General features: G+C 36.3%; 2 protein-coding genes across 3 annotated transcripts; one reads left to right on the plus strand and one right to left on the minus strand.

The window, feature by feature from the left end:
• gemin5 (gem (nuclear organelle) associated protein 5) lies at window positions 1-20,481 on the plus strand. Of its 2 annotated transcripts, none has more exons than XM_042747676.1 (28): window positions 1-444; window positions 519-673; window positions 1,674-1,855; window positions 1,955-2,106; window positions 3,497-3,598; window positions 3,706-3,838; window positions 3,939-4,101; window positions 5,060-5,272; window positions 5,362-5,447; window positions 5,653-5,735; window positions 6,084-6,220; window positions 6,296-6,369; window positions 6,828-7,009; window positions 7,186-7,325; window positions 7,515-7,686; window positions 9,958-10,176; window positions 10,318-10,434; window positions 11,004-11,126; window positions 11,818-11,913; window positions 12,026-12,163; window positions 13,617-13,764; window positions 13,856-13,975; window positions 15,737-15,947; window positions 16,167-16,421; window positions 17,477-17,639; window positions 18,041-18,491; window positions 18,585-18,660; window positions 19,160-20,481. In XM_042747676.1, the coding sequence occupies exons 1-28, from the start codon at window positions 303-305 to the stop codon at window positions 19,322-19,324; spliced, it is 4,398 nt and encodes a 1,465-aa protein (XP_042603610.1). In that variant the 5' UTR covers window positions 1-302; the 3' UTR covers window positions 19,325-20,481. The 2 variants fall into 2 exon arrangements, with proteins under 2 accessions (XP_042603610.1, XP_042603609.1); XM_042747675.1 differs by having other exon boundaries at window positions 2-444; window positions 18,582-18,660.
• Window positions 20,046-25,627, minus strand: cnot8 (CCR4-NOT transcription complex, subunit 8). Its single transcript, XM_042747678.1, has 7 exons — window positions 25,478-25,627; window positions 24,587-24,774; window positions 23,051-23,244; window positions 22,772-22,933; window positions 21,125-21,269; window positions 20,945-21,055; window positions 20,046-20,835 (listed from the first exon to the last, which is right to left on the minus strand). The coding sequence occupies exons 2-7, from the start codon at window positions 24,701-24,703 to the stop codon at window positions 20,707-20,709; spliced, it is 858 nt and encodes a 285-aa protein (XP_042603612.1). The 5' UTR covers window positions 24,704-24,774; window positions 25,478-25,627; the 3' UTR covers window positions 20,046-20,706.
• Between the last annotated feature and the right edge of the window lie 76 nt (window positions 25,628-25,703).

The following is a 25,703-nucleotide window of genomic DNA, read 5'->3' on the forward strand; positions in this document are numbered from 1 at the left end:
TGAGTTCAAAGTTATACGTTTTATTATTACTGGTGAAATTGTTTCCAACAAAAATATTCTAATTACAAATAAGGCGTATGATATATATATTTCTACCAACCTATATATTGAATATGTCGGTCTTAAACAAAGATTTGACTTTCTCTATGGTAACACTGTCCCTTCTCGCGTTCCGTATAATTTTTTACAGCTCACGCTGTTGATATACGGCAGTCGGTGTGTTTTCGGCAGCGTGAGTAGACGTGAGAAGTGAATTCACTGCCACTATCCGTGAATTTATCCTCGGTCATTTGCTCTTTAAAATGCACCAACGACATCTGCCAGCGTCTCCAAACTGGTACTGTTCACGTTGCAGTGACATAAATGGAAAGGGAGTGCTGGGTTTTGGAGCAAAGAATACAATTTATCTACTAAATGTGACTGCAGCATCTCCAGCAGTAACAGGTATGAGCTCAGGATGCTTTAATATAATGCTTTTTGCAAATTCACATTGATCTGATGAGACATTCTTTCTGCAGGTGAACTCACTGGGCACACTGAAAGAGTTTCTGGTTTTGCATTTTGCTCCCATGATGGACAAGAACACATTTGTGCTAGCACTTCAGATGATAAGACAGTCAAAGTCTGGGATGCTGAGCAGAAAATTCTGCTGAAAGAGCACAGTGTCCACCAAGTGAGTGAATATTCTACCTGTCTCTCTTAAAGCATTGTGACTGGCTCACAGTTTGTTCACTTAACAAGTTTTGTACTTTCTACAGTGGAAAAAGTGTAAATTCTGGACTCAATAATGACATTTTTACTTGCCCGGACAACAGTTGCCTGTTTGCCTCCAAATGAAATAAATGTTATTTTTGTCAGTATATTTAACATTTTGTTAAATGAGTATAAATAATTATACGTATAGAGTAACTATAATAGTTATCTTACAAATAATTATTTATATTTTTCATTAAACAACAATTAGATTTAGATTTTTGGAAATTTGGAAATTTTTAGTTCTATACTGTAACAGCCATGAAATCACTACTTAAATCAAGATGAAATCAAATTAAATTGATGCCATACAATGCAAAAAATAATTTGTTTCTAATGTTCTATCCATATCACAAGTTATATGGACAACCACTTCTGTTCATTCTGATACAAAATTTAACACTGGTGAGGTGACATTTTGCAACAACATTAAGGCCGGCATGAAACGTAAATTGCGATCATCTTTTCATCCCTATTTAGATATATGTATGAGAGAAACATCTTCTAGAAGGAGAAAATATTTCTAACTCCATGATAGCTCATAACTGCTTTTGCTGCTTATTTAATTAAGCAGAGTTTGTAACAACAATATCAAAATCGTCATGAAACAGAAATTATGATCATCTTTTCTTTTTTATTATTCTAACCAATATCAAAGTGAAATAGTTTTTCGAATGAGAAAAACCATAGGGTGGGACTAGTTTTTTTTTTTTTTCTCCTCATCATGATTTTTTTTTTAAATAATAATGTGCATGAATAAATCATTTATAATAAACAATGCAGTATTCCATAAAAGGTATGAATTGTCTATTTTGATGTCATGGTGACTTTAAATATATTACAAAATACCAACTTCAAGTTTGCAAGGCATAGAACATCAGAGAAAATCATGGTGACTGACATACCGTATGTTTGAACAGAGCACCATCTCTGCAGTCCACTGGTCTCCGGTGCAGAAACTTCTTCTAGTCACCGGAGATGAAAAGGGCATTGTGGTGTGCTATTGGTTTAGCACTAATGACACACAGAGCTTCTTCCCTGAACCTCGAACAATCTTCTGCTTATCCTGCTCTCCACATGAGGAAAACTACATTGCAGTGGGGTAAAGGCTCGTCGTATATTTATTCAATATGTGTTGTGATCATAGAGAGCTCTAGACTCATCAGCGGTGCACGCTGACTGTTTATGCTTTCTCTTAAAGGTATAAGGATGGAATGATAGTAGTGATAGACATCAGTAAGAAAGGGGAGGTAATCCATCGGCTGAGGGGGCATGATGATGAGATTCACGCATTGGCATGGTGCCCCCAACCCAGAGAAGAGCCTCTATGTGGGCGATTGGAAGACAACACAGGTAATCAAGACATGCTGGTTTTAACTCTGTGAGAAATTTTAACAAAAGCACACAACAAATTCTCAAAAATTAAAATGAGAACAGAGGAAATGTAAAAATAAAAACAAAATATTAATAAGAACTATAATAGATAATATAAAATCAAAATAACTCTTATTAGTAGGGGTGTAACGATACACATATTCGTATTGAACCATTAATAAAACAATAAAAAAATAAAGATTAAATTGACTAAAACAAAAACATCTGGAAAATAAAAGAGCTTAAAGTGTGTGAAATATAATTTTCTCAGTGCCACTGTGCTCAACAAGACAATGTAACAGCTCCAGTGGCATAGCGGACTGCCCCGCAATAAACTCTTTAAACTCTCTGGCAATATTAAGAGGATTCGGTATTTCAGATTAATTTAGGCCTGTTACATTCTTATTTTATTAGGCCTATTATTAAGTTACTTTTACTGTTTAACTAAGATTACAATTAATGTGCCCCGCAATAATTACCACATAACTGATGCGTGGTGATGATGATAAACGATTAGGCTATTTACTCCTCGATTAAAATGTTTTTTTTTTTTTTTTTATACAAATGTCTTTTAAAACATGTCTATTATAGAGTGAATTATAGGCCTATAGCTAAAATATTAACACTGCATTCATCAGTAAAAATCAATTAAATAAAAAGCTTTCATTTCAAGCACCAACTTTCAAAAACAAAAAAACTGTTTAACATGAAATATGTTTCTTCTCATTTTTTTTTTCCGCTGTGTATGGGCCACAAGAGAAATATTAAGGGAATAAATAAAAACGGGTTGCTATATACCATTATCAGCATTTTTTTGTAGATTCGTCTCTCTACATTTCTGAGAGAATATGCAGTGTCAGATGCCGAAAGCTCTGTCATTACTCTGTCATTCTGTTTTTATTTTCACACTCTAGTGAATTGACTGAGATTAAGACGTTTGGTGTAAATCTTGCGCAAAGTTTGCACATTGCTGGTGTGATATCCATTGGCTCACCTTCATGGTTTAAAACAAATATTTCCAACATTGTGATGTAACCAATTACCCCACCCCCCCGTATCGAAAATGTACCGAACCGTGATACCAATGTGTCGTATCGAACAGAATTGTGAATTTTGTGAACCATTACACCCCTACTTCTTAAGATATTTTATATGTTTACTTGCATGTCATGTGACCTTTAACTTACATCAGAGAACTGTGAACAAAGGAAAGAATATGTAAATAATTATTGAAATATTAATTTAAAATCTCAGGGGGACTTCAAGTATATTTTGCATCAAAGGGATTCAGCTGACAAAAAGATTATTAACCCCTGAAATAATAGAGGGGACAAAATGATTAGTGACATGTCATTGACTCTTTCTTTAGATGGAAGCAATGGGGTGACGCAAGGAGCAGAAATGGGGTGTTACCTGGCGTCAGGTAGTCGAGATCAAACTGTGCGAATATGGAGCACAGCCAGAGGAAAAGGTGACAGAGCGAGACTCCTAGCCCAAAGCTTGCAAAAAACAAAACTGGTTTATAGTAGCTTTCAGGTATAGGGTCATTTAGGTCACAGTGTGTCTGTCTCCTTCCAGGTGTAATGACCCTGAAGCTTCCCTTCCTGAAAAGACGAGGACTAGGAGTTGATCCAACAGTGAAGGAAAGACTCTGGCTGACTGTCCACTGGCCTAAGGGGAGACCTTCACAGATTGTGTCCAGCTGTTTCGGGTATGGTTGTATAGATGAGATGCCAAACAGTTGTTTTGAGTCAGAGGATGTTTTCTTGTAAATGAACATGAGTTGACTCACTGTGAATGTTGGCGTGCAGTGGTGAGATCATAATGTGGGATCTCAAGAAGTCAGGCAAGCAGAAGTGGAATCTGCTGGGCAGTTCCTCAGATGGTCAGAATCACAGCCGTATCGTCTTTAACATGAGCTCATTTCACTCTGGGGACAGAGAACTTCTGCTCAGTACCTCAATGGACAGAGAGGTGAGGCCATCCTCCCATAATATGTGCTTATAAACTGTTTTCCCCAAAATGTTGTAATCTTTCAGTACCATGTTCTATGTATACTTTGTACCACCACAGTACTTCATTGGAAGCAACATGCTCCTCAAATATGTGAGACGGAAATGTATAATGCAGTGTATACAGTTGAGGTCAAAAGTTTACATTCCCCTTGCAGAATCAGCAAAATCTTAATTATTTTACCAAAATAAGAGGGATCATGCAAAATGCATGTTATTGTTTATTTAGTACTGACCTGAATAAGATATTTCACATAAAAGACGTTTGCATATAAGCTACAAGAGAAAATAATAGTTGAATTTATAAAAATGAATTTTGTTTGTTTTGTTTTTATTAGTGGTAGTTGTTCATGAGTCCCTTGTTTGTCCTGGACAGTTCAACTGCCTGCTGTTTTTCAGAACAATCCTTCAGGTTCCACAAATTCTTTGTTTTTTGTTTTTTTTTAGCATTTTTGTGTAATTGAACCCTTTCCAACAATGACTGTATGATTTTGAGATCCATCTTTTCACATTGAGGACAACTGAGGGACTCATATGCCACTATTACAGAAGGTTCATACGCTTAATAATTTAGAATTTGAAGATCAGGGTTGATTTAACTTATTTTGTCTTCTGGGAAACATGTTAGTATCTTCTGTAGGGCACTACTAAATGAAAAATATGATATTTAGGCAAAATAACAAAAATGTACACATTTTCATTCTGTTTAAGAGTTTTCACCCAACCCCCAATTGAACTTTTGAACTGGGTCATTTTTATAAATTCAACTATTATTTTCTTTTGTGGACTATATGTAAACGTCTTTTATGTGAATTACAAACAAACTAAAATGGCTCGCCCTCACCCATTTAGATTTTTGTCTGTTTATTATCATTCTTAGAATTTCTTGATTCAAACCATTCAATCCATTGTCGTTTCAGATTAAGTGTTGGGACCTGGCATCTCTGGAATGCTGTTGGACTCTGCCCACTCTGGGTGGGTTTGTGTACTGTCTCAGCTTTTCTTCAGTTGGCACCGGCTGCCTGGCTCTAGGCGTCGGGGACAGCATGATCCGGGTGTGGAACACCCTGTCTATTCAGAACCAATATGACATCAAGACATTCTGGCAAGGGGTCAAATCTAAAGTCACAGCCGTGAGTCAGATGTGTTTTAAGTCACAATTATATTTCCCTCAGTACCATCCAGTTTTAAAATTAATTTTTTGCTCCCATCTCTGTTCCAGTTGGCATGGCATCCACTAAAAGAGGGCTCTCTGGCGTTTGGTACAGATGACGGTAAAGTGGGCATCTATGAGGTTTACTCTAACAAGTAAGAACAACAGATATACAATTAATTTTCACTGATTTTTGGTCTGTATATATGCATATGAAATATAAAATGTTGCGATTTCTTAAGTTCATTTGGATGCTAGATTCAATATTACATTTAATATGCAAGATATTATTTATAAAATTGGATTTAAATTAAATCAAACTAAATTCAATGCAATTTCATTATTTGTTTTCACACTCAGGCCACCTCAAATCTCAAGCACTTACCACCGCAGAACCGTCTACTCCCTCTCATGGGGCCCTCCTGTGCCGCCCATGTCTTTTGGTAAGTTAATTCATAAACTACACACCAACCCCCATGGCCCAGTAAACACTGAACTTGGAAAAGCTCCAAGAACAATCCATCAGCAATAAGTGATGCCCTGCTCCTCTTAAAAGCACTCCGCAATTGAGCGAGTGTGGACAAATTGCTTACTTTCCCTCTGTTGATTTTGTTGGATAATCAAGGAATGAAAACTTAATTGCACCTCACCGCTGAGAAATGACACATTCATCACTGTATCCATCCCCAAAGCTCAAGGGGGTGGAGATAATTGCTTTTGTTTGTTCAGAGGAGTATGAACAATAGTAACAGTGATGTTGCTGCAAATAATTTAGTATGTGTGTGGCACAGGGGGATCAGGAGACAAGCCATCCTACAGCTTATACAGCTGTGCCGGAGAGGGGGTCATCTTCCAACACGACCCCTGGAAGCTCTCAGGGGAGGCCAGTAACATTGACAAACTTATCCGAGACACCAACAACATCAAAGTAAGATGAAAAATCATTTGTTCATATTCATCTTTATGTATATTTTTCTAAATAAAATATTATTCTGTTATCCAGCACAAGATCCCCCCTCATACAGACCTCAGCTGGAAGCCGGACGGCAGTGTTTTGGCCATTGGAAATGAAGATGGGTAATAATGTTGATCAAACTTATTTCCTCTTCCTCAAGTAATAAACTGATTACTTATATTTATCAATCTCTAAATCATTTATTAGTCTAGATAAGTAATAACCTAGACCCCCCCCCTTGCACTGCACAATGTATAATTTATAAAACGAGGGGAAAAAACGTGAAATGTTATGAAAATAGACACTAATGTTTGTAAGTTTGAGGTCTGATTTAATTTGTTAATATAATGTTTCTCCACATGGCTTTGACTGCGTCAGTAGAAAAGAAAAATCATTTTAGGGATGGAGAAATGCAAGATTATGAATGCGACCATTTTATTTCTTTAGATGAATAAAGTGTTGTGTTCTTCAGATGAATCATGCACAATTTGATTTCATGGTATCTTACACATTAATGTAGAGTGCTGTGTATCAAAGAGGTCGTGTCAAGTGTCTCACTCCATAAGTGTTCTTGTTTTAGGTCCATAGAGGTATTGAAGGCTCCCACGCTGAAGCTCTTGTGCACAGTGCAGCAGCATCATAAGATTATTAATTCACTGCGTTGGCATCATGAACACTCCTCTCAGAATGAGCTGCAGTATCTGCTGGCGTCCGGCTCCAGTAATGCCATAGTCTATGTCCATGACCTAAAGAGCGTCATTGGTGAGAATCGGCTTTCCATCCTTGTTTAATTGTTCTTGTATCTGTTCTTGTTTGCTATTCTGTGCATACAGAAAATACTACGGGTATAGTAAGAATAGTATGATAGTATGATATTCCGAGCATAGACAATCATAACCATGTGTATGTTTATCTCATTTGTTTTTTTTCCGTTACAGAAACTCCATCAGAGAGTCCAGTGCTGATGACGGAACCTTTTAGAACTCTCTCTGGTCACACCAACAAAATCACCAGCCTAGCATGGAGCCCCCATCATGATGGCCGTCTGGTGACAGTGTGTTATGATGGAACTGCTCAGGCAAGTTAATTTTTTTTTTGCTAAATGGGATTAAAAAAACGCCTTGTTTCCCAATAATATCATGGGAATCAAGGTTATTTTATCTGGAAATTTAATGAAAATATAAAAAACAATATTGTGTTTTGGTGTTTTAAATTTGATGAGTATGGATTGTCCTAATAAACAAATAATTTTTAATGATTTTCATAGGTGTGGGATGTGCTGAAAGAGGAGCCGGTGTGTAACTACAGGGGTCACTCAGGCCGACTACTGTGCGTGCAGTGGTCCACTGTTCACCCAGACCTAGTCTGGACCGGTGGAGATGACTTCACCCTCCATGAATGGGCCGTATCCAAGCAGGAACACGTCACACCTCCGAAGAGTATGTATACCACAGGGCTCTAGACTAACTTTGTGCACTGGTTGCACTGGTGCGCCCTTTTTTTCTTAGGTGGACCAGCACAAAAGTTAGGTGCACCCAAATTTTCGACCGCATCGCATTTAACATCGCAGTTTTTCAAGTACAATTTTTTTTTTTTTAATCGCTGTCCATATAGGCAATATTGACTTGTAAATGATTAACTAACAATCTGGTCAACACAAAGTTCTTTATTTGAAGCACAATTCTACAAGAAAGGTAACTTACTGAAAACGTGTTGGTGCTTAAAGTGCTTCGCTAAGCTGAAATTTAAACCTAAAACTCTCAAGATAAGTAAAATAAAAAGAAAATCTAAATTAAGTGTTTTAAGGGCTTCAAATCTCATGGCTCAATGTCTTATGGACTATCCTCCATTGCAGTCACATGCCCCTTGGATGGCCAACTCCTGTAGTTTGGCCCTCTTGATCTTTGGCCTTTGCTAAACCAGCTGGCCACACTCTCTCTAGCATCAAAATCTTCTGGACTTGGCCCCTCTACACTGACTTTCAGAGTCACGGACACTTTTTTTTTTTTTCCCTCGAACGGCTGGTCACACCGGTGCGACCTATGATTTTTTTTTTTTAGTCACACCATTGAGAAATTAGGTTGCATGTGCGACCAAAGTGGTCACACTCTAGACCCCTGTACGATCATATTTAACATCAGTATATACACAAGTAGAGCTGATTGCGAATTAAATGTCTATTAGAAGAATAATTAGCCCTAGAAATGAACCTTTTAATCATCATTTACTAGAGCTGGGCCGTATGACGATATCATTTGTGAGAGGATTGTATACAGTGTGTATCACTGGATATAGCCTATTGTTTATTTCATGGTATGTAAATATAGCAACATAACAAAAATTTATTGATATACAAGAGAGATATAAAAAAACATGCATTAATGAGAAAATAAAGAGCTGGAAGTGCTTGTTGTTAAGTAGAGTTATTTCATGGCTCAATGTCCTATGGACTATCCTCCATTGCAGTCCCATGCCCCTTGGATGGCCAACTCCTGTAGTTTGGCCCTTTTGATCTTTGGCCTTTGCTAAACCAGCTGGCCACACTCTCTCTAGCATCAAAATCTTTCTGGACTTGGCCCCTCTACACTGACTTTCAGAGTCACGGACACTTTTTTTTTTTTTTTTTTTTTCCCTCGAACGGCTGGTCACACCAGTGCGACCTCTGATTTTTTTTTTAGTCACACCATTGAGAAATTAGGTCGCACTCTGAACTGGTCACACTCTAGAGCCCTGTACGATCATATTTAACATCAGTATATACACAAGTAGAGCTGATTGTGAATTAAATGTCTATTAGAAGAATAATTTGCCCTAGAAATGAACCTTTTAATCATCATTTACTAGAGCTGGGTCATATGATGATATCCTTTGTGAGAGGATTGTATAAAGTGTGTATCACTGGATATAGCCTATTGTTTATTTCATGGTATGTAAATATAGCAGTGTACCACATTATTAAAATTTATTGATATGCAAGAGGGATATAAAAAACATGCATTAATGAGAAAATAAAGAGCTGGAAGTGCTTGTTGTTAAAATGAGTTATTAAGCTTTGAGCAAGGAACTCAATGCGGTGCTCATGCTGACTGACACAGTCAAAGTGTGCACAGAAAGTCGCCTCTAACAGTGCGTTAACAACAGTATGTGATTATGAATTCAGTTCTCTTTCTGGCTCATTAATGTGCTCGAATGGTCAAATATACATAGTTATGTCTTAATGCCTAATGTGTAGAGTATTAACATAAACACAGTCAGTTATATCCTACGTGAAGGTAAACAGTTGGAATAAATCAGAAGTATACTGGATCCACACATTCAGTCTTAAAGAGACAAGAGCCTTATAAACCTGCTTCTGATTGTGTCATTAATGTTAACCAAACAACAAAAGACAAAGAGACACTCAATTACATCTCTTGACTGAATCACTTTTGTATGTTTTATAAGAATCAATTCATATTTGATTCATGAAGCGAAGAATATGCAGTGTTTAGTTTTACATTTGATTATACAACTTCTGTAGTATTTCTTACATGTAAAACAAACTGAAGCTACAAAAGTTTAATTTGTATCCTTGTTCTATTGTCATGTTTTTAAATTAGCTTTTTTTCATGTTTTTAAGAAATAGAGCTAAAAGCTCTAAAGTATATAAATGATATATAAATTATTTTAATCATTAACCGTACACATACCTTTAATGTTTTCATCAACAGCTAAGAAACGTATTGAGATCGAGAAAAAGAGAGGACCGCAGAAAAAGTCCAAGAAGAAAAAGAAGGCACCAGAAAAAGGAGGGATGAAGGCAGAAGAAAGGGAATTGCCTTTAGGTGAAGAAATTAAAGGAGCAGCAGGCAGTGGAGCAGAAGAGGGCCAATCAGACAATGTCGAGGAGGAAGAGGAGAGGGAGAACACAGACGGTCCATCCGTCACGGGTAACGGTCCATCTTTCCCGCTTTCATCTCTCGCTGTCTCTTTCGCTTCCTCTCGCTTTGTGCTTCCAGCGCAGTCTTTGAAATGTCACTCCGGTTGTCTGGGTGTCGTCTGATGAATAACCTTTATCATTGGGGTCACAGGCTGGTCCAGAGAGAGCAGTGTGGATACACGTGGCACTGAGAGGGTTCAGAATGGAGAAAAGTTCAGTCATGCAGTTAAAAGGGAAGTCAAAGAGGATAAGAAAAGAGAGAAACCAGGTCAGTCTCTGCCTTGCCTGTGTGTAGTCAAGATATTTTTCTCATTATATTATCTTGCAACTTACTGTTACTTTTTTTTCTCATAATGTATTTTTTCAACCGTGCATCATGCAGAAAAACTGATTATGAAATGGATTGTTCAGATTCTGAATTGATTGTAAAATGCAGCTAAATAAATGCATTTGTGACCACATATTCTATAATAATTGCGGCTTGTTGATGCATTGCTTGGCAACTGTAATGGCCGGTTAGTATTGTAATTATTATTCTATATAATAATAACTAGTATTATGGTTATTAACAATAATATTAGTTAATTAATAATTTATTTGTTAATTTAGTTAATCAATTAAAGTTAAATAAGTTTAAATACATTTTACTATTGTTATTAACAATATTATTAGGTAATTAATAATTTAGTAGTTTAATTTATCAATTAATGTTAAATTAGTTTAAATAAATACATTCATATAAAAAAATGTTTAATGTTACGTGTCATTGACATTGAAATCAGAAACATTGGAAAGGCTGTTATGGTATATCGTTGACTTTTTTTCATTAAATTTTAGATCTGTCTTTAAAAAAGAGAAAGCCACGCTCCATTCTACCGTTGAGTACTTCTATGGATCACCGACCCAAAGAGGAACTTCAACAGGACTGTCTGACACTCGCAGCTGTAAGATACTCACATGGTAAGTCAGGAGCCCAACATCAGATTTAAGAACATTTATACCCATCTATTGAAGATAAGCATATTCTAAGTTATTAAATTGAAATGAATAAAAAAGTAAAAGTAAAATGCTTAAAATGTAATGCTGAAGGACAAATCAAATGCAATTTATGAAATTTCAGAAACACCAACAAAAAAATGTAAAATGTTGTTTTGGCCTTTCACCATAGCATTACCATGGGATTCAGTGATTTACCATGGACTGTCATTATTGACATGTCATTTTTTTTTCTTTCTTTTTTAAAATGTGAAGTTTCTTAAGCTTTCCAATCTCCATTTCTCGTAAAATGCAATATTGTAAAATATTATTACAAAAAATGATTTATAAAAAATAACTTTTTCTGTTTTAAATTGTAAATGGTTCCTGTGGTGACAATGCTGAAGTTTTAGCAGCCATTACAAAAAAATAAAAATTAAAGCAAACCTTTGATGAATACAAACTTTTTTTAAAAAATACAATCTTTTGTAACTTTTTCAATGTTTTTACTGTCTCTTTTGATCAGTTTAATGTGTCCTTGCTGTATAAAAGTATTAATTTTCTTCAAAAAAATAAATAAAAAATGAGACAATGAGTGAAATGAGTGACAAAATGAGAAGAAAACAAGTAGTTACAATCTGAACATAGCGTATTTCCTTTCCCTTCTGCTCCTCAGGGCAAAGCGGCGCATGTGTTCCAGGATCTGGAGATCATATTCAGCTTGGCCTGTTCACAGACAGGGATGCCCTCTACAGGATGTTTCAGGAGGAAGGTGAGTCAGGCACAGAAACAGCTGAAACCAGTGTAGGGTAGTTGTCAGTATCTGCTAGTATGCTAAAGATATGAGGTGAATCATGGAGTCACTGATGTGGTGTTTTGAACAGAGGAGAGCCACGTGGAGGCTGGTCATTATGACTCGATGGTTTATCTGAGGCTGTGGAAAGGAGATCTGATTGGAGCAATAAATCTTGCTGCAGAGAAAGGAGAACTGACTGACCATCTCCTCAGTTTAGCTCCAATGGGTAAGACGTCTGGCAGTATTTTGGCTGTTGAACAAAGTTTTAATTCATCTGTAAACAGGGTTCCCACGCGTCCTTGAAATCCTTGAAAGTTTGTTAATCTGAAAAAAAAATTTCAAGGCCCTGGAAAATTTTTGAAAATAAATGTACATTGGCACAGGTCCTTGAAAATACTTGAATTTATTTTGTGCAAGACGTTTTCTGGAAAAAAATCCATATTATTCCCTCTGGTCCGCTAATGTGTTATTTCGCCAACACTTCGTGGCCTGTGCATACTAGCTTGCTTGATTTACATTAGTTAGGCGCATTTACGCATTACGTTAAGTGCTTCCCACGAGAGGTACTTTGTGTTGTACGTTGCCATGACGTTAGAGTGACCAATGATTGTGTGTGTTTTTGTATTAGAGTGCTGCAAGGGACTGTTTTCTTAATCCCGCTCCCACTGAATTTCTGACCATTATTGCCCGCTCCCATGATTTTTGTGTCCAGTCCCACCCACTCCTGCAAACATTCTAATATTGCATAATTTTCTTGCATCAGGGAGCATCTATCAATACACAGAGTATTTAAATCACTTTCACTTCTGTTTACGTGATCATGCACGCTTTGTGTAGATTTTTTGCATAGTTGTGTTTGAGACATGAAAACTGTAACAATGTATCTTACAAGATAACAAGATGTAACCTCGCTCTCACTTGAAATGTGTCCCCACATCAAATCCTTAAATTTGAGGGTATTGGACCTGGAAAGTCCTTGCAAGGTCCTTGAATTTGAAGTTAATCAAGGTGTGGGAGCCCTGTGTAAAGTGAAAAATATCTATAATAATAAAAACAAAGTAAATGTAAATAAATAAAAATATAATTATTCATATTTTTTTAATAATGGGTCATTTTATGGGTTACTGTAAACTTTAAAAATGACATTCAGACAATGTCAGAAATGTCAAAATTTTATTAATAATACAGAAAAAAAAGTATAAACAGACTTACATTAAAAAAAAAAAAAATACTTGACAAACTTTTATTTAAAATTAAAAAATATTGACCAACAATTGTGGTGTAACAAACATGTTGTTTTCATGTGATTTTTATATACATAAATATATGGCAAGGTTTGTACAAGTTTTCAAATGTCAAGTGGAATGACCCCAAGAAAATTCATGATTTTATACTTTTACTTTTTGTTTTTGAATAACATAAATAACGGTTTGTACACACATTTTCAAAGATGGCATTAATAATTACCACTTTAGATTTTATACTTTATATATGGTTACACCACTTTACATTTTCAAGCCATCAAAACTTTAAACTTTTGGTTAAAAATAGGTATAAATATTTTTCAAAAATCACAACCATTGACACAAAGGTCTATAGGTTCTGTAAATTTGGCACATGCATTTAAAGATTTCTCCTTTTTATTTTTCTGGACATATTTGACATTGACCCTCTCTCAGCTGGCTATCAGGTGTGGGCCAGGACTGTAGAGGTGTATGTGAAGCAGCTCTGCCACCACGAGCAGTTCCTCAAAGCAGCATCACACCTCGTCTCCATCCATAAACTCTATGAGGCCATCAGCCTTCTGAAGAGCCACCAGTTCTACCGGTTAGAAACATCACAGTAGACAATCGTGTGTTATGTCAGTGGTGTTTGGCCTGAGCAGAAGGTAACGTTTGTGTTTACATTAAATCCTCAGGGAGGCCATAGCTTTAGCAAGAGCCAGACTCCAGCCGGAGGACCCTGTGCTGAAAGATCTCTACATGAGCTGGGCTGCAGTGCTTGAAAAGGATGGCCATTATGCTACTGCAGCAAAATGGTAAGTGAAAACAAATAGGAAAACAATGCAAAAATGTGTGTAAGATGTCAGGCAGCTGCAGTAGATATGACATTTTTTGTAATTGTTAATTTAAAATATGTAAGATTTACTAGATCTTAATATTATATGTGCATAATTTAATTATTGTTTACAGTTCAGGATGTGTACACAGTGGGGAAAATATTTATTTAATCCCATGCTGATTTTGTAAGTTTGCCCACTTACAAAGAAATTAAGGATCTGTAATTTTATGGTAGGTTTATTTTAACGTATAGAGACAGAATATCAACTAAAAAAATCCAGAAGAAAAAACACATTATATAAAAGGTTAGAAATTTATTTGCATTTCAGTGAGTGAAATAAGTATTTGATCCCCAAACAAAACATGACTTAGTACTTGGTGCAGAAACCCTTGTTGCCAAGCACATAGGTAAGACGTTTTTTGTAATTAGTCACCAGGTTTGCACACATCTCAGGAGGGATTTTGGTCCACTCCTCTCTACAGATCCTCTCTAAATCCTGAAGGTTACTTGGCTGTCGTTTGGCAACTCAAAGTTTCAGCTCCCTCCACAGATTTTCTTTAGGATTGAGGTCTGGAGACTTGCTAGGCCACTCCATGACCTTAAAGTGTTAGTTCACACAAAAATGAAAATTAGACTGTTTTACTCATCCTCGAGGCATCCTAGGTGTATATGACTTTCTTCTTTCAGACGAATTCAGTCGGAGTTATATAAAAAATTGTCCTGACTATTCCAAGCTCTATCATTGAAGTCAGCGGGTGTTGCAGTTGAACAGTCCACAAGTCGTCACATAAAGTGTGCGCATTCATAATAAACGTGCCTCACACCGCTCCGGGGGGTGAATAAAGAAAAATATCCATATTTCAAACATAATGAACACTTTTCTCTCACTTTCGTTATCTATAATATGCGGAAGCCGTTCCGGCGGATGATGCAGGACATCGGCGTTGTGTGATTAGTGAAGAACACGCAGAGAGAACAAAACAAAATGCCGGTCATGAATTAGAAGTGCAAACCGAGGATTTACAAAGAAAAATGTCAGAGGATTTCAATATAAACCAAGAGGAGACTGGTTTTCATTTGCTAAAGTAAGGAAACTTCCTTGAACAAACTTGCTCCTATGAACAAACTTGCGAGACTAGCATATCTCAGAGGCACGCACACTGCGCATACATGCTGCATCATCCGCTGGAACGGCTTCCATGTATGACAGATAAAGGAACTGAGAGAAAAGTGTTTATTACGCTTGAAATATGGATAATTTTCTTACAAAAAAGCATGGATTCACTACTGGAGGCCTTTATTCAGCCCCCGGAGTGGTGTGAGGCATGTTTATTATGAATTATTTAAACTATTTTAAATAATTCAAAATAAATTGTCATAATAATTTATAGTAAATTATTTTAACCTTTTATATAAATGTTTTTTTTTCTGTAAAAAAATAGCTGGAATTTTTTTTTTTTTGGTTGATATTCTGTCTCTGTTAAAATAAACCTACCATAAAAATTACAGAAAAAATAACTGGATCAAGTTCATCAGAGTTCATCGGGGTTACTCCAAGTGTTGGTCATCGTGATCCCTGCACAATCACATATGCGAAAATAGACTAACAGAAAAATATACATGTAGAGAGGTATACTGGGAAAGGTACATGCATTCAGGAAGTGTATGTATGAGATAAAATTAATATGCTTAAAAACTACTTAAACTGACTAAAGTATTTTCTTTCTCCACCTGTCAGTTACCTTGCCGCAGACTCTAACTTTGATGCAGCTAAAGTGATTGCCAAGAAGGGGGATGTGATATCGCTAAGGACTGCAGCTAATCTGGCGCAGATATCAGGAGAAAATGAGCTTGCACATTCTCTCTCTCTGAGGTGCGCCAAAGACTTGATGCTCTTCCAGGACTGGGCTGCAGCACAGGAAGTCCTGAGGATGCAAGACTCCCTTTTGGTTAGTTTTCATCTGTCTTCGCTGTTGGATTTAGATATGCATGTGTATTCAATAAATTAGTATGCTAAATTGATACTGATATGAATATTATTTATATTTATGCACGTTTTGCTTTAGTAGGTTTTGCTCTTGACATTAGGCATTTTTCTATTGCCTGTTATAAGTTTTAATAATAGAAAATAAATATTATGAAGCATCTTTCACTCCTGCTCTTCACAGGGTCACAGACTGGTGTTCTGTGTTAATGAGATCCTCAGTCAGAGGCTGGCAGATGCAGATGTGGTCACCTGGAGTGTGGCTTCTTCACACACCTGGTCTAAGTCATGTGATGAGAACTTCCTCTCCATGGTGCACAGAGTGTGGCAGAGTGAGTTTGAAGTGACGGCGGCTGACCTGGTCAAAGTGAAAACGCTCAGTCAACAGCTGAGAGCCATTGAGAATCCTCCTGCCACCACTAGTGTTCCTCTGAAACAAGTATGTGTGAAAATAAGGTGCCAACAGATACACTTTTCATACTGCAGACTGACAGATCTAAGATCATATAAAAAATATTTTATTTAATGAATTAAACAGACAAAAATGCATGATAATATTGAACTTATCTGTATAATATAATATAATATAATTTTTATAAAGTTTTTTTTTTTAAATTACACAGACAAAAATGGTTGATAATATTGAACAGAGCAATATCAGTATGATATAATGTAGAATAAGATGAAAAATGTTAAAAGAAAAATGTAATGAAAAAATTACACAGACAAAAATGGTTGATATTAAACTGAGAAGCATCTATATATAATAAAATATTTTTAATTATATAACATCATATAACATTATAATATTCTGTTTAATGAGTTGATATTGAACTGAGCAACATCTACAATATTTGAATACAAAAAGTTTTACTAACCCCATATAATTTGTAGCTACTGTATAATATATTCTACTTGTATTTTTTTGTATGTTCATATTGTGTAAAACAAGTTTCAAATAACACTATTTTGATGGTCACCTTACAACATTCTGTTAACTATAAGTAATGTTGCATCTATGTGTCAACAACTTTCATTAGAGTATTACTAGACTGTCTGTCTGGTAACTATCTGCTATTTACTCTTTATTTTAATGGTCACTCAACAGACATTATACTGACTATAAGTATCTTTACAAGTACATGTAAACTTAGTCTAACCTTAGCCTTACCAGTCCACCAATACTCTACTAACACTTTAATAAGAGCTAGTAGACGTGTAGGTGCAGTTTTACTTCGTCAACAGAATTTGCAAAAGTGACCATCAAAATATAAAGTGAAACCCAACACTGTTTACTATAGATTACTGTATAATATTATATAATTATGTTAGCATTACATCAGCCATTCAGTTATCTTTTATAGTGTTCACCCTTGTCTCTAGATCATTTTTGACCAGAATGTTTTTCAGAGACAACACCGATTTAGAAAAAAGTAAGAAATCTCTGATGTCATCATCAAATCACCAATCTTTCATTTATCTTTTATTCCTCAGCTCTTATTTCACATCTCATTGGACGTAACACTGTGTGCTTTGAGTCAGCTGTTGTGTGATTGGCCATCTGTTCTAGAGGATCTGCTGCGAGCTCTCACTCGAGGTTCTGAGGTGGGACACTTTACGCTAATGACGGAGGTGTGCCAGCTGCTTCTGACACAAGGTTAGAGATATCAATGTGTTTTGAGATGAGATGAAATGAAATCGCTTTAAATTAACTTTGAAGTGAACAGTTCAAATAAGGGATGGGCACATTTACACAGACCATGTAGCATAACATACAATTTAAGTAGTATTTCTTATTTCTAGTGCTTGATTCTTTTTTTTGTGTCTTTGTTCTATTGTAGTTTCAAATCACTGACCCTTTTCATTTTGAGTGCCCTTTTGTTAAGCTAGTATTAGTTTTTTGTGATGTTGAAATGGATTATGGAAATTATGAAATTTCACAAATTTGGATATCATAAAAACCTTACTTCAAGCAAAAATAAATATATATATTGATATATATCATTATTGTGAAATATTACTCATACTGTGAGTTTTTTTTTTTTTTTTTTTATGCAGGTTTGGAGTCTGTGACATTCTATAAACAGAAACTAGACCCAACTGATGAAAGAAGCTTGGTAATTTCTGAAAGTGTGGAGGCGTTTGTCTGTTATCAGCTCATGTACAAGAAATGGTGGAACTACAGTGCTGAAACATCAGCTTTGACCAATAACACCTTCAGCAATGGTGACTGTTTAACGGAGAAGAACCACAGTGAAGTTGAAGCAAACCGAAACGGTGAAGCTCAATCTGATGCGATTTTCTCTGAGGGCTTCTGGAAGGTTCTTCTCTCTGAACCTCACGCCAATCTTCAGGCCACCCAGAGAGCCATAGAAGAGATTCAGAGGAGAGTCACTAGCCTCATTCAACAGCACAGCCAGCGTAAAGACTCTCGTGAGAGCCCACAGGCACTTAGTACTCCTCAATCTGAAACTTCAGAGGAACATGGAGGACCTTTGAGTGGGAAAAGGTATTTCTAAGGCTGTACCCTTTGAGTGGTTTGTGCTTTGATTCTGGTGCTTCAAAGAAGTGTCTAACAGCTCCTTTTTTGTCTCTCTTAAAGTGAATCTCTCTCGGCTCTGACTGCCCAGGTTGCTGAACACCACAAAGCGCTCACTGCGATTCCTGAGCTTGTCAAAGTAAGTGGCTCTGTCTGTTTAACATGCGTAATATTTTAAGGCTGCTGTAAGTTTCTTATTATTATTATCAATGACAGTAGAAACTTGTTATTGTTATCAATATATTTTTTCTTTAATGTGACCCTGGACCACAAAACCAGTCATAAGGGTCAATTTTCTGAAATTGAGATTTATACATCACCTGAAATCTGAATAAATAAGCTTTCCATTGATGAAGTTCTTGGCATTGCCTATTACTAATCAAAAATTAAGTTTTGATATATTTACGGTAGGAAATTTACAAAATATCTTCATGGAACATGATCTTTAGCTACTTAATATCCTAATGATTTTTGGCATAAAAGAAAAATCTATACTTTTGACCCATACAATGTACTGCTGGTTATTGCTACAAATATACCCATGCTACTTATAACTGGTTTTGTGGTCACACATATTGTTTTCAATATAACTGCACATGCGATGCATATTATTATAATTATATCTCCCCCCATTTTAGAAATACTCATTTCCAGATGTCATGGAATGTTGTATCGTCCTGCTGTACATGGGAAAACATCTTAATCCATTTCCCCAGCACATCTGCTCCATGGCAGCAACTTTGTTGCGCAAATATGGAACTACAGAATCACTCTGTAAGGCCTGGAAGAGACTGACACAATAACAGTTATAGCACTTACAGTTGTTTGATATGTAAAATTCACTTGACTAACGTAATAAAAAAAAAAATCCCCCACAAATTACTGTTGTTACTGAAGCAATAGATCCTATAATTCAGGAATTATACAATGTTTTTTTTTTTTGTCAGCCATACATCTTTGACTTAAAATGTTTATTTGATGTATGCCAAGATTTTAAATTATTTCAATAATTTAATATATTTGCACGTTCATGCTTTGCTGTAGGTTATCACATGACCAAGTGGTAAATATAAAATATTTAGTCTTATTTTTTTACACTTTTGTAATTTATGATTAGCTTTTTATCAACACACAGCCCAGTTTTATATATGCTATTTTATTTTTATATTCAAAATTGTACATATAGGTTTTGCAGTGACAGATCTTTCTCTGTACTGTGGTGTACATTTAAATCAAAATGATTGAGGAAAAAAAGTTGTTGTTGATTGGAAGATCTGAATGCGAGCTTAGGTGTTCATAAAAAAGGGGCGGAGTTTAACTAGACTAAATGATTTGAGAAGTCCAGCATACATCACATTCCACTGAAAGTTGCATGAAAAATCAGAAGCTCAAAAGGAACTTGCACAGATGAATTAATCATAGGATGGGTAGAAGGGTAAAGTTCCACTTCATGTTGACTTTAAAAGCTGGAACAAAGGGTCAGTTTTCAGAACAGATGCCTTGCAAGTAGACATGAGACCACTGTGGCGATAGAAAACATTTTAATACATAACTGCCTCGAACAACAGATACAATAAAAACATGTACCACAAACAGTCAAGATTGTGAGACGAACACATTTAAAACTGTTACATAGGACCAGTGGACTCGTGTTCCCAAAGATGCCCCAAACCTGAATCTAAAATGTATTCCTTACAGAAAAACTGCTTAAAGATAGTTTCAATTTTAATATACATACATGCTGGCATATTTTAAAAACACAACCCCACAGTCATGTGTACCGATAGTGAGAGGGCATTTCCTCTAATCTCAGTTATGAATAAATCTTGAGCCCTTCTAGAAAATATCAAAACATTTCTAAAAGGACTGAGTATTTTAAAATGCCTGGAGTCTTTTAAGCCATAAGATACACAAGTGCTGGTCCCATGCTTAAAACAATGGTGTTTTTAATACTGTAAAACAAGATAAAATGTTAAATTTTCAGCTGATGGAAGAAACAGAATCACATCTGGAGTCCTGGAACGTTGCAATATGACGGACTACAGAGCAGAACAGAATCTGAGATTAGCTTGTTTGCATTTCCCAATGTCCCTTTAAGAATGCATGAATCATTTGAAATCATCTTTGTAAAGAACAATATCTGCTGGGTGGGATTAAAACAAGTGTGTCATCCACTAGATTTTGGTCAGTGCTTGTTGTTGGTTTCCTCCTGCGAGGAGTTAGAAATTCCATTCTGACTTTGAGAAGAACCGGATCCAAGGCCATAGAGCCGCCCACAGTACTTTGCATCATCAATGTTGTCTTCAAAAAACAACTGAAAGAAAAAAAGAAAGAGAAAAAAAAACAGGACAACAGAATAAAGGTTAGGACTGATCAGCTAAAATCCCATTATTCAGCTATGGTCTCATTTGGCTAATATTAACCTCTTTCATGCGGAAGAAAGCCATTCCAGTGAGCAGTGAGTCTGAGCCAGCCTGATGCTGCCTGCCGATCCTTTTTAGCTCCAGCTGGTCTGCCACCTCCTGAAGTCCACCCTAAAAACAGACATTTTTTTTAACAATAACATCTATACATGTGTAAACGGCTTACAGTATTTTTCATACCTTAAGGTTTTTGCAGCTCTTCATAAGATATTTGACGTCATATATGGCTTGGAAGAAAAGATTTAAGATCTGAAAGAACTCATGTTCCTCTTCTGGCAACCGGGAATCTGTGAGCAGCTTCACCAGGTAACCAAAATCATACCCACTAGTGAGAACACAAAGTATATTAGGGACATTAGGACACACTAGATGTACCATATTTTCTGGAATACAAGTCATGTTAATTTATTGGAAATGTGCAGCGACTTATTTTCCAAAGCAACTATCAAAAAGTTTTTGGCCGAAATAGTTTGAAGGGCATAAACATTTAATGGTCAATGACGTGTTTTGACTGTGACGATTTCGTGCATGCAAGATGGATAAGCTACAACAGGTAAACATGTCAGCAGTGTGGACCCTTACCTGTGGCTAAAAATTACTGAGCGGTAGCTAGTACCCAAAGAGCTTGACTTTATCACCTTTGAAAACACCCTGAACATCATACAGAGTCCAAATTTACGACCTAAACTTTATTTTTGTTTGATGACTAAACAAGAACTTTCATTTTTAGTTTGTGTTTCTGTAAAAAAAAAAAAAAAAAAAAAAAATTCAGTACATCTTTACTAGTTTGAAAGACATCAGCAGCGTTTCATACATCACTACGCTATTGACAATGGACTTTTTCATGACAAATTTCTACAAAAATTGCACTTATATGAAGGCACCTTTGAATTGATGTCACTAAAATTCTTAATATTTTAAAATTGCAATATTTTAAGAGACTTCATTTAGCTCGACATTGCCATGAGTCTACAGGGGGTTAGTCTCAGCCTCAGACGTCACGCACACGGACCACTAGCTGAACATCTGATGCATATAGCACACAAAAGAGGAAACACTTCAGGAGTTTTGAAGTCGTCATCGGATTGGTTGAATTATACAGGATTTCAGGGAGACGTGTGTGTCGGGCTCTTTAACGTTCCGCCTGGAAACAAAGATGCCAAACCCCCTCACGAAAGAAAAAAGCCGTCGTGTTTATAACTGTGACGACGAGCACTCAGGATCAACTAGACACTGGATATTCAAAAATTTGTTAAATATTTAAAGTTCATGGCATAAAATCTTTAAAATACATCCAAGAGTCTGTTACTGTGGTGACATTTCCATGCCCCGAAAGTTGATGCTATACGAAACAAACTGTGATTGGTTATTTGACATGCCGGTCAAATGGCTTCATGGGTGGGCCGGTCTGAAGATCTGGCTATGCGAGACTAACAGGGGGTCTTCATTTATTAAAACATGGACTTGCTGCCCCCTACTGGCGGTTTTATTGTCATCATCATTTACCCATGACAGGCCTAAACCAGACAAGGGGCCAGCACTAACAGTACAAAAACACATTTAGCAAAATATTGACCAAAATTCCTCCATTTCAGGCACCAGAAGGAGAAAAGTTTATAAATAAGTTCATTTAATAAGGATTTTTTTTTTTTTCATTAAATAAAAACCTTTTTAAAAATTACACAAATTTTGTAATCATTATGTAAAATTAGCTGCCCTACTCCAGAAACTGACCACACCATGCCCCCTGAATTTTATTTTACAATTTGACCACTGGATCTGCACAAAAAAATGCTATATATAATAAAAAAAAGTGCTATTTGTTACCTGTGAAATGAGAGCCACTTGACATTTTCACAAAGCACAAGGCCTGATGTCATGAGGAGCTCTGCGAAGTAGAGTGTGTCGATGCCCTCCTCTTCATGCTTTTTAAACTGTAGCCCAGAGTTCTGAAGGAGATCTATGGAGTCCTGGGAGTACATGTCCTCTCTGCAAAACACGGGGCCAAACAACACCCACCATCACTACTAGTATCATTACTGGCTAAGACTAAATCTAAAAATACTGGCATAAGCTAAGGATAAGCAAGTAATGCTGGACACCTACGTCAGATTGAACTTGAAGTTAAACTGCCATGTTGTGGTTCCAGGCGGGTAGTCTCCATCTTCATTCATAAACGTCAAGCCAAGCTGGATGATTTTTAAAAGGTCCACATTACACCTCAGGAGCTGGTACTGATAGTCAACAGTACTACGGAACTCTCCAATGGGACGAACCACCACACCGGGAAACTCAGTGTCCTGACATACAAAAAACAAACCAACCATCAAGTATAAATCAACAGACTGTGCAAAGCACAAATATGCTGCTAATATTTTTGTTGAATCACTTATAGGACTTGCGATTTGTCTCACCAAACCTACATTTATTTCACCAAATATACAGTAAAAGCAGCAATATTGTGAAAAATTATTATTTTCTATTTGAATGAATTTTAAAAGTAATTTATTCCTGTGATGGCAAAAAATTTCAGCAGCCATTACTTCAGTGTCACGTGATCCTTTAGAAAACATCCATGCTGATCTGGGGTTAATTTAATAAAATAAAAAAAAAATAAAAAATAAAAATTTATTCTGCAAGGATGCATTAAACTGATCAAAAGTGACAGTAAAGTAATTTATAATGTCACTAATGTCAAAAAAAAAAAGAAAAAAAGAGCATGGTTTCCACAAAAACACTAATGTGTTTTTTTTTTTGTTTTGTTTTGTTTTTGTTAGAAAGATCGAATTAAACTGAGTATGCAGTAATGGCTACTGAAAACTTCTCAGGAATAAATTACATTTTAAAATATATTAAAAACATAAAACTTAATTTAAATATTTCAAACAATTACTCTCTTAACTGTATTTTGATCAAATAAACACAGCCTTAGCGAGCGTAAGAGACTACTTTAAAAAAACAAAAAACGCAAATATTCTAATGGCGCTTTTCCACTGCATGGTACAGCCCGGTACCGTTTACTTTTGGGGGGTTTTACACTGGGTACAGTACCTGGTACTTTTTTTAGTACCGCCTTGCTTGAGGTTCCAGGTGAACCCCTACTGGAGTACCGTTACCAAAACGTGACGTGTAAGCTCTGCTGATCACGGATTGGCTGGAATCGTCGCTACCTGTGTCACTGAACTTGACGAAAGATTTAAATAAGCACAGCCAGCCAACGATCAGTCGCAACTGTTTTGAGCGAGCGCACCTTTTCAACCAAAAAGTGTTGTTGTCTGTTGCGGAAGTACAGACGTTCCGATCACTGATAGCAGAGAAGAGGATCCAGCGAGAGCTTGTTGGGGCGACGCGGAATGAAAAAGTTATTTTTAGGACTCTTGGTAGGAGTAGAGGCGGCCCAACTATAACAACATGTGAATAATCCCGCCCACTCTAAAGCGATACTAAACTGCAGTGGAAATGCAAACCGAGCCGAGCCGTACCACGCAGTGGGAAATTACTATAAATGATTGACAAGCAGTGTTTATGTGCTATTCGACCCATAACGCTGTTTGAATGGTCACTTAAAAATTATTATAGGACATTTCTTATATTATTAGACCATAGCAGACCATAATGGAACATCAACATAGGCGCACATACCATGGCAATGTAGTTGTAACTCTGAATGATCTGTCGGATCTTCCTCATCTCCTCCTCCACATTGCTGGCCCAGACCTCACAGATAATCTGACTGGTATCTGCAAGAGCGGCTGGCATGATGATGATGAAGGCTGAGGAACTGACCAAGTAACCCAGCGATTCTGAAGCTCTCACAGGCAGAAGAAACTCTGCCAGGAAGAGCAGTTAGTTAGATTACCATGGCAATTATTCTGATTTAACTCTTGTAAGCATGGACATATTAAAAAGAACATACATTTTGACGAAAGACGGGTGAATATAAATAACATATACAATGTTAACAAGCTCAGTTTGAGTCTATTATCAGGTAAATGATTTATAATTCACTTATATAGTGGAAATACGACAAAGCAGGTAAATATTAATGAAACACTGCTAAATATTTATTTTATATTAACAACCACAACGCTTTCAAACCCAAACAAACAACTATCATTAGCTTAGATTTGAGTTTAGAAAATGAATTTATTCCAAATGTAACCCTCATGGCCGTGGAAATACTAAAATAGCCATAAATATGAACTAAACGTTCATGAATATTAACCCATCTAAGTTTAATATTCACAACTCTAATAATTGACTACCTAAGCACCTTCCAATGAATTTCCAATATAAACGGCAATTAACTAATTTGATTAAACATCTTAATTGTTCAAATAAGAAGTCAATCATGTAATATAAAAGTAAATTAACCATAATTTTGTTAGATGGGGATGATTTTAGCTTTACAACGTTAGCATCTGTTTCTCTGCTGTCTCCAAACACATTAACAGAGAACATTTGTATTACAGCGAGACTATGAAAAGATACTACACAAATATCAAAACGCAAACTTTCAGAATGACTAGTTACCTGGGACGAGTATAGTCGTTATATGTAGATGTAAAGCAGCTGGACAGCTAGCAGCTACTCTAAACACACACTGCGCGCTGCTTCCGGTCCTGCGGGATTGTGGGAAAACACCCGCCAAAACTAAAGCCTTTCAATCATCGGCAGAGCAGAGTGTAGGAAAAAACAAAACAACGCACAACCTAGTGTTATTAAATTACTTTAGATATATAGATAGATTTAGAGTTAA

This window comes from Cyprinus carpio, chromosome B21, assembly GCF_018340385.1.
Source record: "Cyprinus carpio isolate SPL01 chromosome B21, ASM1834038v1, whole genome shotgun sequence".
Lineage (NCBI taxonomy): Eukaryota > Metazoa > Chordata > Actinopteri > Cypriniformes > Cyprinidae > Cyprinus > Cyprinus carpio.